At 38.7% G+C, this 17,151-nt stretch overlaps 5 protein-coding genes across 5 annotated transcripts; 1 reads left to right on the forward strand and 4 right to left on the reverse strand.

Moving 5' to 3' along the window:
- Positions 1–7,342: 7,342 nt before the first annotated feature.
- DSM5745_04537 (class I adenylate-forming enzyme family protein) lies at positions 7,343–9,207 on the reverse strand (the record flags this gene model as incomplete). Its single annotated transcript, XM_026746553.1, has 4 exons — positions 7,343–7,686; positions 7,738–8,453; positions 8,502–8,799; positions 8,847–9,207. The coding sequence occupies 4 exons, from the start codon at positions 9,205–9,207 to the stop codon at positions 7,343–7,345; spliced, it is 1,719 nt and encodes a 572-aa protein (XP_026605549.1).
- A 507-nt stretch (positions 9,208–9,714) lies between these two features.
- Positions 9,715–10,737, reverse strand: DSM5745_04538 (uncharacterized protein; the record flags this gene model as incomplete). Its single annotated transcript, XM_026746554.1, has 2 exons — positions 9,715–10,551; positions 10,603–10,737. 2 exons carry the CDS (start codon positions 10,735–10,737, stop codon positions 9,715–9,717), a joined length of 972 nt encoding a protein of 323 aa, XP_026605550.1.
- An 800-nt stretch (positions 10,738–11,537) lies between these two features.
- On the reverse strand, positions 11,538–12,272 carry DSM5745_04539 (uncharacterized protein; the record flags this gene model as incomplete). Its single annotated transcript, XM_026746555.1, has 1 exon — positions 11,538–12,272. One exon carries the CDS (start codon positions 12,270–12,272, stop codon positions 11,538–11,540), a length of 735 nt encoding a protein of 244 aa, XP_026605551.1.
- Positions 12,273–13,115: 843 nt separating this feature from the next.
- DSM5745_04540 (uncharacterized protein) lies at positions 13,116–14,369 on the reverse strand (the record flags this gene model as incomplete). Its single annotated transcript, XM_026746556.1, has 1 exon — positions 13,116–14,369. One exon carries the CDS (start codon positions 14,367–14,369, stop codon positions 13,116–13,118), a length of 1,254 nt encoding a protein of 417 aa, XP_026605552.1.
- A 1,107-nt stretch (positions 14,370–15,476) lies between these two features.
- DSM5745_04541 (Mpv17/PMP22 family protein) lies at positions 15,477–16,094 on the forward strand (the record flags this gene model as incomplete). Its single annotated transcript, XM_026746557.1, has 1 exon — positions 15,477–16,094. One exon carries the CDS (start codon positions 15,477–15,479, stop codon positions 16,092–16,094), a length of 618 nt encoding a protein of 205 aa, XP_026605553.1.
- Positions 16,095–17,151: the final 1,057 nt, after the last annotated feature.

The following is a 17,151-nucleotide window of genomic DNA, read 5'->3' on the forward strand; positions in this document are numbered from 1 at the left end:
CCTTTAACTTACCTAATAATTTTATATTTAATTAAATATAAAATTATTTTAATTTTTAGTTTTTTAGGCGCTTGGGCGCAGCTTAGGTATTTATTTATTTTATTAAAGCCCTTATTTATTAGTTATTTTAGGGCCCTTAATATTATTATTTTAGCTTTTATAATAAGTAACTACTTAATATTATAATTCTTACTTAATTTTTTAAATTTTACCTAGGCTAAATATTTCTTTTATACCTAGCTAGTAATAGCTTTTAAAATATATAAATTTTTAAAAGTTAGTTATAACTAGTAAAATAAATTATACACTTTATATTATTATTATTTTTAGTATTTATTATAAACAAGGCTTAGTATTAAAAAAGCCTTTTTAAAATAAATTTTTTTTTAAGTTATTTAATATAAAATAATTAATACTTTAGTATATAAGGTTATTAATAATTATTAAAAGGTTTTTTATAATACTTATATAACTATTTTTAACTTAATTTATAATTATTACTTTTACCCGCGGCTTTAGCCTATAGGGTAAGTTAATTTTTTTATATAATTATTTATTAATAATATTAAGTTTTATGCTAGTATCCAGGAGCGCCTTTATAAATTATTTTTTTATTTTAATTAAGATTTTAATACTTAAAAATATATAAAGGTTTTTTTTACTAAATAGGGGCTTAAACCTTAAGCTTTTTATAATAATATTTATAAGTATTACCGCGCGGGTTAAAAGGACATGTTATTAATTAATTTAAGCCTTAATATTAAGTTTATAATAATTATATTTTTTAAAACTACTTAGGAAATCTGGGTAATACTATTAAAAAGGCTTAAATTTATAAAAAGTTAATAAAAAAATATAAAATACAGGCGTTTAAATACCTTAAAAAAATTACTAATTATAATATTAGCTATAGGTTACTAAAGTATATAGTTAAGTATAAAGTTTATTAATATTTTTTTTTAACTTAATTACTAGCTTATTTTTAGCTATAGGCCAGGATTAAATAATAGCTTAAGGCTTTTTTTTTTTTTTTATATTTTAATTTTTATAATTTTTATTACTTTTTTTACCCAGGGCTATTTTTCCGTGTTTTTTAAAAGCTTAAACTTTTTAATTATTTTATTTACGTGCTAGTTAAATCTTGCTAATTAAATAATAAGATACTTATTATTAATAGCTTTATATTTTTTAATTTATTTATTAACTATAAATAACTATAGTTATACTTTAATTAGGTTATTAAACTTATAATTAAAGTTTTTATTATTTTTAATAACCTTTTTTAGGTTTTTAGTATTTACAAGCTTAATAACTAAAGCTTTAATAATATTAATATTTACTTTTAAAAACTTTAGCTTAAACTAGTTTTTAATAACTTTTAATACTTATTTTATTATTAATACTTTAAGCTAGCCTTTAATTTTAGGTTTTTTATTTTTTACCTTACTAATATATAATTTATTAATATTTAAGTTTTTATAATATATTTTATTTACTATATTTATTACTTATATAATATAAGTGCCTATATAGTATTTTAAGGTCTTATAATAATAATAATTATTATAAAATAAGGGCGCTTAAACTAAAAGTATTAATATATTATTAAGCAAGTATTATTATTTTTAGTATTATTAAGGTGGGTATTACTAGGGCAGGTACTACTAAAATAGGTATTATTAAGGTGGGTATTATTAAAGGGTAGCTTTAATTTAAGGGGAAATATATATAATAATTTAATATATAAATACTTAGGGGGGCGGTGCTTACTATATATTTAAAAAGTAAAAAAATTATTATACTTACTAGGCTATTATAACTTTAAGGTTTAGCTATAATATTTTAATAACTTTTATAATTTTTTAAAGGTTATCTTAGGCAGGATTAAAGTACCTTTTTTATTAGCTTATTATTTTATTAAATAAAACCAGGGGTTTTTTAGCTACTAAAATATTAGTTATATATTTAAAAGTATTTAAAATATAGCCTTTTTTTTTAGCTTTTTTTTTAAGAATATAATAACTTTTTTACTAACCTTAAAATATAGTTTTTTTGTTACTAGGGTATTTAATATATACTTTTTAATTATTTTATACTTAAGCTAGCAGCGGCTCCCTACCTTTAACCTAAATTTTTTAAAAACTTATTAAGCTAGGTTGCTTGGAAGGCCTTAAGTTAATTAAATATATTAAATATAATTATTTAATTTATTAATTTATATAACTTAGGCTAAAATTATATTATATTTTATAATATAATTATAAAGGTTATTAGTTTATATACATGGCTAGCTTTTAAATTTTTTAAGGTACTAGTATAATTACTTAATTTAGTATTAGTTAAGGCGCTAGTATTTATTTAATATAATAATTTTTAAAACCTTTTAGTTTTATTTAATATACCTTTTTAAATTTTTAATAATATTTAAAATGCTGTAATTATAGTAACCTATTATTTAAATAACTTTTTTTAATTTATTATAAATATTTTAATTTTTACAAGCTTACTTATACACTTTTAAAAACCTAATTATATTTTTATTATTAAATATAAGTATGCCTAAAGTACCAGGAATTAGTATAAGGGTAATTAATAAAAGATAATACTTTTTTTTTACTATATTTTTTATATTTTTAAAGGCGCTGGTATTACTACCGCGGGAGTTATTAAAAAATATATAAATTTTATTAATAATACTACTAGGCTTACCTTTAGTCACAAAAAATATATTACTAAAATTTTTAATTATAAGTATAGGTATTTACTTAGTGTTTTTACTACTTTTTTTACTTAAAAACTTAAATGCGTGGGATATCTTTACTTAATAATAAAAGTTAATAAGTAGGTAGTAGGCTTGTATATATTAAAGGTTTTAAATAATTTTTTAAAGGGCTAGGTTTATAAATACTTAATAAAAAATAAAATTTTATAACTATAAAAAAAACTTATAAAATATTTTTACCTTATTATTAAGCACCTAGTATAATTACCTGGGTGGGCCCCTGGGAGCTTTACTTTAAATTTATTAATTATATTTATATTAAATTTACTAATTTTACTATTTAATTTATTATATTTATTAGGTAATTAGCATTTCTTAAAATTTCTTAATTTATTATTTTCCTAAAAATTACTAGGGTATTTTATGCGCGGCCCACCTGCCTTATTTACTAGGTTTAATTTATACTTACTATTTAATTTTTTTTAACCTTTAGGCCTTAACAGTTTTTTACCCCTTTTTTTAATAATTTTAGGTACCTAAGTTACTAAGGTATAGCTATTAATATTAAAAACTTTTAATTTAGGGATTTAGTAAGCGCCCTTTTTACTTTTATAATATTAAAAAAACATGCCCTGCGTTAATTATTAATATATAAAAAGGTAGTACTAAAGTATAAAGGCTAAAAAAGCTAAATAATAATAAAAACCTAAAATTAGATAGTACATAGTACAGGTAAAAATAATAGTAAAAAAAAGAATATATATATTAAGGTAAATAATAAACTAGGTATAGAAGGCCGGTGGCAAGGCTATAAATACTATAGGAATTAATATTGGGGTGCAACCCCACTACAATAATATTAATTATATTAATAAACTAGGTATAACTATATATAAAGCTAGCTATATTTTTAATTTAACTTTTTTAAATATTTTTTTTACTTATATACTAGTAATACCTAAGTTATATAATAGCTTTAATTATTAAACTTTAGTTATTATAATACTAAGGCACGGGAAAAAAATATTAAAATAATATTATTATAATATATTAAACCACAAGCTTAAGCACCTAGCTAGGCTAGTAAAAAATAAAATAATATTTTTTTTTAGCCTAGGAAACTTAAAAATATAAAAATATTAAATTAATATACTAAATTTTTTAATAATATTATTATAAAAGTTATATAAGTAATTAATAAATATCCTAACCCCGGGAGCCATAGCGCCCCTTAGTAATTAATTAAATATATAAAAAATTATTAAGTCTAGGTAGTAAACCCTATCCTAAAATAAAAAAAATAATTTTTAGTTATAATTTATAAAACTAAGCACGTGTGCTAAACTAAAATAATTAATAATATTAAAAATAATTAAAAATTATATTAAATAATAGCATGGTATAAGCTAGAGCTTAGGCTTAAAACTTTTTTATTATTAATAAATAATAAAGTAATTAAAAACACGCGGGAAAAGGCTAATATTTTATAAAAAGTAATATTAAAGTATTTTAATATAAATAATAATCTAGATTTTAATCCCCTAGTACTAAAGTACTAGTAAAATAATAAGTATTTTTATTAATTAAAAAAAATCTTGCTAAAAAAAATTAAAAAAAAATTATTAATATAAGTAGCACTTTCCCCAGGGTGGACTAGGTAATAATTTATATTTTAAAAGCTTATTAAAAGTATATTAGGCAGGCTATACACAGGCTATATAATTAATATTTATAGCTAAAATACTTTTTTTTATTATAAAAGCTTATAAAGGTAGTAATACTTTTAAAAAGTAATAAAAAAAATAAGTTTTTACCCTAGTCCTAGCGCCCTATAGCACTACTTTTAATATTAAAAAAAAAATTTAAATAAATTATAATATATTATATTACTTTTATTATATTAATATAAGGGGTGCTAAGCTTATAATAATATAATATTTTACTTAAGTGCTTAATTATAAATTTAATAACCTTTTTTATTTATAATATAAAAATAGCGCTTTTATAAAACTAAAAAGTTATTATAATTATTATAAATATTTTAGGCACCTTTAATACTATTTTATTATAATACTTACTTTAATAAATAATAAAGCAAGGCTAGCCTTACACGCTTTTAGCCTTAATTATAAGTTTTTTTAATAAATAAAATATAAAAGTATACTTAAAATTTATTATAATAATAACATACCTAGTATACTATAGTATATTATAAGGCTTACCTTTTTTTTTTTAATATTATTTTTATTATATATTATTAAGTTACTACTAGTAGACTTAATTTTATACTTTAATTATATAAATAATTTTTACCTTAATCACGCGGGTAACTCCCTTCACGCAAATTATAAGCTTTTAATAAAAAATATTTATAGTATACTAGCTTAGGAAAAATAAAATAAAATAGCCTTTATACTTAAAAAATTAAAAATATTATATATTACCTAAAAATAGCATGGTAAATTATTTTTACTAGTAGTTAATAACTAGCTAATAATTACTTTTATTATTATAATATTAAATTAAAAATAGCCCGTGCTACGCTAGCTAGGTATTTTTTTTAATAAATAATTTTTTTAATATTAATATATTACTAAGCAGGTAGCTAAAGCCCGTGTAATAACCTAATATATTTATAATTTAATATATATAATATATAGCCTGCCTGTAAATTTTTTTTATAAAATAGTTATTACTTATATTATTTTTAGCTTATTATATAGCATAAAGGTATAATATAATAATAAGACTAAACTTAAAAAGCATGTATAAAACCTAAAAGTTAGCGCCTAGCTAAGTTAATATATTAAAATTATTAAAAAAACCTTAGTACTAGCTGCTTGTGGTATACTTTTAGTTTTTTAAATAATATTTATAATAACTTTTTTTAAAAATACTAGGCTTCCCTCCGTGGTAATAATACTAAAAAAAGTATAATTATACTTTACCCTAAGGCTAAGGCTAGTTAATAATTAAAATTTATTAATAATATAAATAATATTACTAAAAATCTTATATAATTAGGGCGCTGGTTTGCGCTAAAAACCTAAAATAAAAATATAAATAATAAAAGTGCTTTTTTTAAAAACTCCCAGGCTAGTTTTAGCATACCCTTATTACTTTTAAAAATACTTAAAAAATCCTACTAGTAGCAAGGCCAAGAAGCTAGCTATAAAAAAATTTAAATAATAATAATAAGTATTATTAATAATAAATATAATAATTTTTAGTAATAATTTTAAATAAATATACTAAAAAATATATTATATAAGCTATAGCTTCGCGGTGTACTATAAATAATATTTATAAGTATAAAAATTATTAATAATTAATACTTAATCCTACGTGTATAATATTAAAGCTATTAATATATTTTAAAAATTAAAGGTTATAATTAAAAAGCTCCCGGGAGCGCCCTATTATTAGCTTTATATTAATAATATTTTAGTAATTTAATACACGCGCGGGTAGCCCTTATTATTTTTAAATTAGGCCTTTTAAGTATTATACTAACTTATAAATTAATATATAATTTATTTATAATAATTCCTTAGTTATATAAATATTAAAGGTAATAAGCTAGCTAATAAGCTAGCTAATAAAGCAGCTTTTATAAAGGTATAATTTTTAAATATTAACTTTTTTAAGGCATAGCTTACTATAAGTGGGATATATAGCTTATATAAATAAATATATTAAATTATTTAAGCTAAATAATAAAAAGGCACCTTTATAAAACTATTAATTTAATATAAGTAATAGCTTATAAAGTTAAAGCCTTATTAAGTTAAATTATAGCTTAAGCTTATATTAAAATACTTAATTTTATATTATTAATTAATACTTAAGTTTTTATATAAAAACTTTAAGTAATATTATAAATACTTTTAATATAAAAATAGTAGGCTTACTTATTTTTATAAAAAAAATAAAAGCCTTAAATATTTAGTTTTTTATTATTATTTTAAGTAATAATTTTAATAATAGCCTTAGTGCCTTATAATATTATTAATAATTAAGGTTAAGGCCTTAAAGTATTTTTATAAATTAAAACTTAAGGGCTTTATATTTTTATTTAAAATTATAAACTTTTATAAATTTATTTACCTATGCTAGGGCTTTTTATATCCTAGTAATTTTTATATTAAAATAATTTAGCCTAATATTAAATAGTTTTTTTCTTTTTTTTATACTATATTTTTTTTTTTTATTTTAAATACTTTTTTTAATATAACTAGCTTGCCTAATATATTTTTTTAATATAAAAGCTAAACCTTATAAAATATTATAGTTAAACTTTTAAGTATATAATAAATAATACCTATTAATAGCTATATATTAAAATAATAAGTAAAAAATAGGTACCTAGCCTACAAGTATTAGTAAAAGTTATTTTTTAAAATAAAAAGCCTTTTTATATATAAACTTATTTAAATAAGCTATTTACCTAGTAGCGGCACGCCCCCATACCCCAAGGAAGGTCTAGAATATTAGGCGTACGCCTAGTAATCCCCAGGGCGTTAAATATTACTACTACTACTATTATTAAGCTCATCCCCGATCTTCATTTTGAAAGCCTCCTCAATACTTCAAACAAATGCATTTATCTATGACCATCTATCATACGCCCGCCCCCTGAAGTAAACAGGACGCAATATCCCTCAACTCCCTCTTCAGCACCTTCCCCGTAGCATTAATCGGCATCTCGTCCGGAACATCCCCTCCACTCCCCAGGACAAAGAAATGCTCAGGAACCTTATGCGGCGCAAGTCGATGCCTCAGCCACAGCTTCAGTGCCTTCTTCCGCAGCGTGGGCCCGCACTTCGCCTCCTTCGTGCCTTGGATAAATGCCACGATGATTTCACCCCAGTATGAATCTGGGACGCCGACTATGGCGCAGGCTGTGATGTCGGGATGGGACTCGAGGATTGGTTCGATGTCGCCGGGGAAGATGTTTTCCCCGCCTGGTATACGATTAGTTTAGTCTGTGCAGTTGTGCGTAGTTGGGATATTACCTCGCTTGATCATATCCTTTACTCGGCCGGTGATTGTGCACCGACCAGCTTGATCAATCGTGACAAGGTCGCCTGTCCGTAACCAGACTCGTCCCTCGCTATCCTTGACAAGCGCTTCGGCGGTCTTCTCCGGGTTCTTGTAGTATCCCTGGAAAACGAGATACCCGGAGACGAGCAGTTCACCGGCAGTCCCGGGAGGTAACGTTTTCAGATTCTCGTCAACAACCCTTGCAGCCGTAAGAGGCATCACTTTGCCAACAGACGTATGCTCTTTCACCAAAGAAACTTCGTTTGGATCCGTTAAGAAAACAATACACGAGAGCTCAGTCATCCCATATCCATACGCCAGTCCCGTGAATCCAAAGACACTTTCCAGCCGGGCAAGCAAAGCGGGCGATAAGCTGGAGCCGGCTATAATCCCCGTTCGCAGGCGCACATGTGGAGCATGTTTGCCGGCCTCCGGGTGATCTAGCATAGCCTGGAACATGGTAGCGACGCCGTGCACGACCGTACACTGGTCTTCGGAGAGGGCGCGCAGGCTCGCCTCTGCGACGAACACATCTGAGGGAAGTACAGCGGTGCCTCCGTATATGATCGCCGCGAGAACGCCGCAGACGAGACCGAAACAGTGGAAGACCGGCGAGCAGCAGAGGATTTTGTCTTCTGATATGAGGCGTAGCCGGTGCCCGACGAGTAACGCGTTGTTCAACAGGTTGCTGGCGAAATGGTTAGGGGAATGCAGGGAAGTGGGATTGGGGACACACCTATGCGAGAGCATCGCGGCTTTCCGTGCGCCCGTTGTGCCACTGGTGAACTGGATACACATGGGGTCGTTTGGGTTAGACCTTCCCCAGTATGAGGACACGATGCTTGGGTCTTGAACGGCGCCGCCCTCCTGGTCCGGGTGCAGGAATTCTTCCCAACTGCGTACTCCATCCACTGTCGGAGACGAACCGAGCTGTACGACCAGTGAAGCAGACTGTCTCTTCTTGGCAATGTCTGCAATGAGCGGTCCATACTTCCGATAGCCGATCCTGTCCGCTACGAAGATGGCCGTTGGTTCTGTCCCATGAGCATTTCCCTAGCCCTCGTGGTGTACGACAACTTACCGACAAACTCGATGGTCGGAATGATTTCATCCGGCGTAAAGGTGGGATTGATGATTGTAAAGATCGCCCCAATGGCGCTGACGGCGAAGAACAGCTGCACATACTCGAGCGAATTCCCGGCTAGCACGACGATGCGGTCACCAGGGCGGACGCCGTGCCGGAGGAGGGTTGCTGCTATTTCCCGCGTGGTTTTGTAAAGTGTTTCGTAGGTCAAGCTGACGCCCTGCCATTTTGATAGGACTGCTTCTTTGTCTGGGCACTGGGCGCATTGCTGCTCGAGGAGTTGGGCGGTGTTGAGGGTTGTCAGGGTTATCTCGCGCTCAGCTTGGGTTTCGGCTTCGACTTCATACTCGATCGCCATGGCTATTTCACGTATATTGCCCGAGCTCGGGTAAGCGGTTCAGATACGATAATACAGGCACTGATTCTTCTTTTGTGTCCAGCCACGGCCCGTGTCCGGGGTATCGATTTCCTATTCGGGCTGGTTCGGGGTAAGCCTGCCAGTTTCGTCGTGTCCAGTCCTGAAAGTCTGGCGGATTTGGATGTGATGCCTATTGCTACCTTCATCGCGGCGAGATCCCGATGGCCGAGTAGGGAGCCTTACCGTTTGAGCTGTATAGCGAGATGACCGGACCACCTCATCCGCTGCCCGAAGTCCATCATCCCACTCGCAATATCCGAAGTCTAATACGCCAGACCCGGAGAGCCTGGAACTAGCGTCCAATCTGCCGGATAAAAAACGTGGCAGCGGAGCGCTCGGCGAAATCTTGCTGTAAGTCAGGCGGCTCAGAACCAAGGACTAACGTATTGGCCAAACCACTCGAAGAATGTGGCATCTGCACCAAGCCTTGACGAGAGCGGACGTTGGTCAAAAGGGGATCCATTCATTCGAAGCAGACAGCTGAACCTGCTTCAAGTCAAAAAGCAGATCATTGGCAGACTCGTACTGTTGTTTCCAGCATCTCTGTGTGATTTGAGCGCATGGATGGTCATCTGCAGGAAATAGTCCGTTCCGGAATCGAGCTTCAATTTCATCATCGTCATCATCATGGTTTGTTAAGTCGGGAAAGACTTCATGGCCCATCATAATGAAATAGATTGCCGAGCCAAGCGCAAAGAGATCCGTTTTGCGGTCTGCATGATCCCCGTCTGACCTGGGGGCAAATGATTTCGAGCATTCCCGGGAAAACCCGTCCAGTAGTGTTTTGCCATCCGCATCCTTGAGCATTCCCTGAAAGTCTGTAAGAACAAGGTTCAGGTTATCGTCAAGCAGAAGGTTCCGGAGGTTGATGTCGCAGTGGATAACGTTCCTTGTATGGATGTACTCCACGGCTTCGGCGGCTTGCCTACACCAGTGTAGTTTCTGCGATAGGAGTATTGAGGGAGACAAGGAAATATAATCGTAAAGGCTTCCATTGCGTGCATACGCCAGAAGAAGTCCATATTCAGTCAATCCGCGAGATTCAATGATGCGAGGATGCTTCCCCACGGCGTCCAGGATCTGTGCTTCAACTTGGATACTCCCCATATCGCCGGCGACACAAGGATATTTGAGAACGGTTGTGTCATCTACAAAGCCGATGAAATTTCCACCTCCACGGGTAATAATTCTTGTCACTTGAGGAGGGAGATAGCGACGGGTCCGGATGACTTCAACATGCGGGGGGTGGATGGGTAGATCCTCGTTGCGAGGCAAATCCTCTACCTGTAATTGTCAGTGAGCAGCCAGAAAAGACGTTTGATAGGACTCAAATACAGATTGTCGGCCGATAAAAGACGATTTCAGGAAGGAGGCCGCCCCTTTGAAAGGCAGGGGTAACGCGCCCAGAGCCCTCCAGGAAGAGTTGAATGCAAGAGCTAATGAGGCAGGGAAAGAACGAAGGGATTCCATGATGGCCATGGATCGTCCAGGTCGATGATCCAAGAATCAGGGGGGAGCCGGTCGCGCTCTGTTGGACTAAAAAGCGAACGCTTAATAGCCAAAGTCATAATTGGTTTGACACGCTCCTGTTGGAAGGTGCACGTGACCTACAGTGAGGTACAAACACAGCAACCATGCCAAGCGCGGAGGCCACGTGAGCCCGGCTTGGCGGATGACTTATAGAGACGCCTGCCGATGACAAGGGAAATGGGTCTTCACAGAATATGCTTAGAAACAGACTGTTGGATATCCAGATGCCCATGCGTTGCAACCCAGGTCGCGGCGAAGGAGTGATGGCTAGTACTGCAGCCCCATTGCTGAATCTGCCATTGTCGGTCTCGACTAGAAGTGAGACTAGAGATCCATACGGATATCCTCTTGGACTCTTGATGTTACACAAAAATCTTATGCGCTAATGATCCAGACGAACATGGGATGTTAAGGATTACAGCAGTATGCTTGGACCTCACTTGGTTTACATGGACTCTTTGGTCTTATTTGGTAAGAAAGTACTTGCTAGTCAAATAAAACAGGGTGAGTATTTGGACAAAGGCAACCATAGCGGTTCCTCAAGTATCCGTATGCTTTGACTGCTTAATCATGAGCGCCGGATTGAACGATATGCCAGAATGATTTGAATTGCCGCGAAAAGCTGTGCCCTTGATGTGCGATTAAATTAAAAAAAGATGCATTAAGAATTGAAAAGACGCTCTGGATTCCGTAGATGGCCGCTTGAGTTTCAAGGTGTACAGCAGCAAAGGATAGCACAGCTAATTCCAACGGAATGGCAGCTTGAACCGTTTGGCGGGCTTCCAATATTCATGCTGCAGATTGGCTGCCATGTCGAGTCCAGCTGCTTTGCCGAGTTCGGCTGCCTTGTCGCGTGCAGCTGCCAGTATATCCGTATTGTCCTGTTCAAGTGCCTTGTCGCTTGTAGGTACCAACATACCCGCGTTGTCCAGTTCACCTATCAGCTCGATGTCAGGCTGAGGACGATAAGGAATGATGAGACTGAGCTTTGGCTGTTGCTGTTGACATGGCGACATCGAGGCTGCGGTATCAGGGGTGTTGGGCTCAGCTGCGAACATGGCTTCCGAGACATCCACATCAGGAAGGATAAGATGGAGGGTTGGGATCCGCTTGAGCTGGGTTGACATTAAACCTGCGATAACTGGAGTATTGGGCTCAGTTGCCAGCTTGACGTCCACCAGGTCCTCGGGAGGAGTGGGGACGAGCCCTGGGAGTTTTTCCTGACGAGCAGACATCGAAGCCGTGGTATCATCGGGGGTGTTGGGCTCGGCTGCCAACTTGACTTCGGAGAAATCCCCAGAAGGTATAATGAGGCGAAGCTTGGGGATCTGGTTCTGCTGAGAACGCTTCAAAGCTGTCGTATCCGGGGTGCTGGGCTCGGCTGCCATCTTCACCTCTCGAGGAGATCCAGACGGGGTGAAGAGGCGAAGCTCGGGAGGTTCGTCCTGATGAGCTGACATCGAATCCGATTCCATGTTTTGGGTAGGTGATGTTAAAGTCGAGATTGAATGGTCAGGAAAGAGGAACATGGAGCGGAGGCTGGAGAGTTGGTTTCGATTAGCCGACACTGTAGCTGATTGCTTGTTTGAGGAGTGGATGTTGAAGTTGAGATTGAATGGAAGAGACGAGGAACTGAAGGGAGATGGTTGATGGATGGAGAGCGAGGCTTATGGGGGAGCGACGGCCTCGTTTTATAGCCGGTCTGATGGAGACTGGGAGTTCAAGAGCAACCTGGTGAATGCTTCATTCACCCAAGGCCAGTCTTGACTGTGATGGACTTCAGGAGCTGCCTATTGACAGCGGAGAGCCTTCAGCCACCTTGACCTAACCAGGTTTGCGCAGCCTTAATGGGATAACACTTTGCCTTCGCTTGAATCACTAGATAACAGCCACCCTGGGTGAAGATGTGCAAATGTCCCAAGGCATCCAACTGTCAATGAGACGAGACGGGCTGGCTACGTCATGTATCTAGAAACGGTCTACTGGTGGAATTCTATGGCGACAGCGTATCTTGAAGGACAGGTTTTCCCTGGTGTGCTTGTGGCTTTATGACGAGCAGATGGAAATGGTTAAAGTGGAGTGCGCAAAGAAACTGCTATGCCCTAACTAAGTACATGAAATTCATATTCCGGCCATGATAGATAATGAGAGAAGAGATAATGAAAGAAAAAACAACGCTATGTTCTGGTGCCACGAGGTTTTCCATGAAGAATATGCTCCCAATGCCTATTCAGCCCATACACCAAGTAACGGAAAAGTAAAGATTTCCAGCACCCAACAACAAAAGACTGATACAAAAGAGATGTAAGAGACGGCGTCTAATCACGCCAGATCCCCAGAGCGCGGAAATGCTGCCGCAGGACACAAAACGTCTTATTCGCCCAGTGCGCGCGGTCCGCATGGCCAGAGACAAACAACTCCGTAGTCCAAGCGCGGTTCTCAACGCCGTTCATGTCCCGGTCATAGCGAATCTCGCGCTCCGCGTTCGGAATTAGGTGCTCGAGGTACTCGATCCCGCGCTCCTGCAGGATATACCGCAACATCACCGACAGCTCGACCTGCACAATGGGCTTGACGGCGTCGTGGATCCGGTCGAGGTGCGCGAGGACCACGGCGTGGAAGCGCGAGTCGTTCACGGCCCGGACGAAGGTCAGGAGCCGGTGGCCGGAGAGGACGCTCAGGTGCGTTGTGAGTTCGTGGCGTAGCGAGGCGCCCTTGTTGCGTGCGCGCTTGCGGCCGGCCGGGCTGGCGTCCTCGTGCATGATGGTGGCGGCGAGGTCGGTCCAGGGGGCTCCGTTGCCGTGGCTGTCGGAGGTGAACATCTCGACTGAGTCAGAGTCCGAGTTGTTTACACCGTCAGCTTGTGTCTCTGAGAGGTCTTCGGGCGGGGTCAAGTCAGGCAGGGAGACGGTTTCAGCGTCGCTGGTGGAGTCGGTCTCCGGGCTCTCGGTGTTGTCCTCGACTGGTGAAAATCGCCAGGCGAGTTCGGCCTCCTGCCAGAGTAACTTGATTGAAGCGGTGACCTGACGCAGCGCCGGGGCGAGCTCAGAACTACACATGTTGACCATGTAGTCTTCGCCCTTGTTTTCTTCGGCGCCCTGCGCAAGGACGACGAGGACGTCCATCACCTGGAACATCTGGCGCTGGAGGTCCCACATCTGGGAGCGCAGAATAAGTCTACTGGCATTGGCCTCGGGTGTGCGTTGAGTGGTAGACTCCTTGATGGGCTCTGTGGGAGCGAGGATCGAAAGAGGGCGGAGGTGGTAGGGGATAGGACTGTAGTTGGTCCATTTGTTGGGGTTTTCGAGATTGGTTGCCTTGAGCCACTCGGTAAAGCGGTCGAAGTCATGGCGGACGCGGTCTGATTCAAAGATTGTTGTCACGCCAGCTGGACCGGGGCACATCATGCTCACGGCTGCGGTCATCAGATGCTCGATTGACCAGCTGAGGGATTGGAGGGAGGTGGAGGTGATGTCGGGGTAGCGGTTTTTGAGCTCTTCGACCAGCTTTCCCACCCTGGAGGAGAGCGTCACCTCGGTGCGGATGGCTGAGTTGAACGGGCTGATTGACATTTTGGACGATATCAAACGTGGTAGATTTGAATCGATGAATGGGAGAGAGAAGGAGCAATAGATGGCTGGGGGAGGATGGAGAAGAAAGTTGTACAGAGGAGAGGTTGAGGGAAGTACATAAAGGGACATTTTGAAGATCTGGAGGGCGCTCAGAGCCAGCTGGGCCATGTTCTGGAGGTATTCGAGTGAATGTAACTGCTGAAGTGAAGCCGTAGTTCTGCTTGCCAAACATTAACTATACAGAGCTCCCGAACTCACGAACTCCCGCCAGTCAACCATGGTCCGCAAATGAGCAGGCGGAGACGTGACAGGCACCATACCCTATTGGGCGACGTGTCATGGAGCTGCACGCAGCCTGGCAGCTGCTGAAGGTGAATGGGAGCCAGAGACCCAGCTACGTCTTGTCTCTAAGATGACTCCTGGCCGGGGAGGAAGCTGGGCTGGATGCGGACAAGAAGACTGATTAAAGATGGGACGGGACTTTAGGAGGTAGACATTGTATATTCCGATAATAACCCACGGGCGTCTTTCCCTATACAATCTCATTGACATCGGAAATTTCCAGCCCTAAGTCGAGGTTTGTGGAGGCATGAGCAGGCACAAAAGCGGGGAGGAGCTTACTTCAGGTCGAGACTTTCTCATTCTGAGCTTCTACAAAGCGCTCCTGGTATGGGTACCTGACTACAAATGACAGGTTTCCAACCTTTTCTCTCGTTAATGACAAGCCGAGTACGTACGTCGGACGCCTTCAGCCCCGTCGGCAACCTATAGTCGTTCAATGGCAACAACATGGTTCAAAACGCGATGCAACAGAGACACCACGGAGGCTGAAGCATCATAGATACCATACCGGTGAGAACGGTTATGCTGGAAGCGAGCATGGTGGTGTGCAAATGAGGAAGGCGCAATGGAGGATGGCGATGAAGCCTCCAAGGACCATGCGAACCTTCAACAGCGCTCCATGCTCCTAACAAAGAGCGTCGCCTAAAGCTACGAGGTGAGCACAAAGGACGCCACGGCTGCGCAATGCCGGAGCGCAGATGAAGCGGGCGCAATCAAATCCATCTCGTCTCTCTTCCACGCCGACCTCCCAGCTCCTACACAACGATGCCCACCCACGCCAGCGTGATCCTACAATCGACCCTCCTCAAAACAGCCGCAAACCTCGCAGCCCAGATCGCCGAGCTATGGAGTCGTCATCGCCTCTCGTCAAAGCGTATAGACTGGCAGTCCGTCGCCGAATTCGCCGTCTGCGGCGTCATCCAAGCGGAAATCGGCTGGCATTGGCAGAACTTCCTTGAGGATATCCTGCCTACATACGATATGAGGACGTCGACGAAGAATGATGAATACGACTACGACGATGAGTCCGACTACGAGTATCAAAATGAGAAGCTCCACCGGCTGCAACGGCAGTCACGCCTAACGTACTGGTTCAACATCCTCGTCAAGCTCGTCATGGACCAGACGATCGGGTCGTATGCAATGAACATCGTCTTTCTCCTCTGCACTCTGGTCGCGCGGGTCCCTAGTGTGAATGTGCTCGTTGCCCGCCTGAGCAGCGGGATTTGGCCGTTGATTCTAAATGCGTGGAAGGTGTGGCCGGCGTGCTCGCTGGTCAATTTCCTCTGGGTCCCCGTGGACTGGCGCGTGCTGGTGGCGTCGGTGGTTGGGTTTGCGTGGAATGTCTTTCTGTCGCTTTGGGCGCTGGGAAGGTTGGAATGAGGACTGGAGGCCTGCTTGGAGGGTCTTTATCAAACCATCCCACGGTCACTCGTTTACGCTTGGTGAGCAGTCGAGATTTTCTTGTACAGAGTGGCGAGTCTTGGAGGCTTATTGGTTATCACCATTGCCAGGCCTATCATCAATCAACTCTCTTTATCCATGCTGAGTCTGAACTGTGCTTCTATCATGGCTTTGTTGATTCCCGGGCGGTTCCTATTGACATCCGCATTCAGGTCTTTATTGAGGCCGGATTAGGAACAGTATGAAGGGCTTAGGGTCACATAGGTAGGGACTATTCCCCTTTTGCTAGGCTAAAATACAATCACGACGTTGAGGCATATGCGCTGGTAACGAGCAGTTGAATAAACCCGACCGCGCGTTCTGGCTCGGTGGACAATCACACACTGTAGTAGTATGGGCCGACCCTAATATCTGGTGTGACACATACCGTGCTGATGTCCTACTTGAAATCTTTCTATCAGTTCGTACGCTATGGGCATACCTGTCGGTCGCATATAAACCCTAAGCCAGGTCGTACCCGGCAAGCAGCGGATGTACAGCCGTGACAATTCAGCGAGGCACCCGCTGCGGAAGCGGACGTGTGTTCTTAGAACCGTTGGGGGACAAAACACTGCACGAACTGACATGGAATGAGCCCTTCTATCTCCGAGTCTGACTGAAGATTGCAAGAAGTCAGAATAGGCAAAGGACCATCCTGCCCTCTTGCCCTCCTTTACGCCACTTGGACCGAACTTGAATTATTCATCTAGCGCACTCCATCCAACGTAAACCGTAATGGACCTGGAAGTGGAGAATCCCAACAAGGTCTCTTCATCGTCGCGGAACAAACGCCATCTGGTCCAAGTGTCAGGCAGGGCCTCATTCAACAAGGTATTGGCGGCCATGACCCCATCAGGGCCAACTCACGTGGCCCAGCAGCGCGTCATTATCCAACGCTCCCGGACGAAAAGATCTAGTCGTTGGAGCCGGTTGCTACTGTCGGTGTGGCAGTGGGATTACCAGGAGGCGTCAACTCGCCAGATGAGTGCTGGGACAT

Source organism: Aspergillus mulundensis (assembly GCF_003369625.1).
Source record: "Aspergillus mulundensis strain DSM 5745 chromosome Unknown scaffold_3, whole genome shotgun sequence".
NCBI lineage: Eukaryota > Fungi > Ascomycota > Eurotiomycetes > Eurotiales > Aspergillaceae > Aspergillus > Aspergillus mulundensis.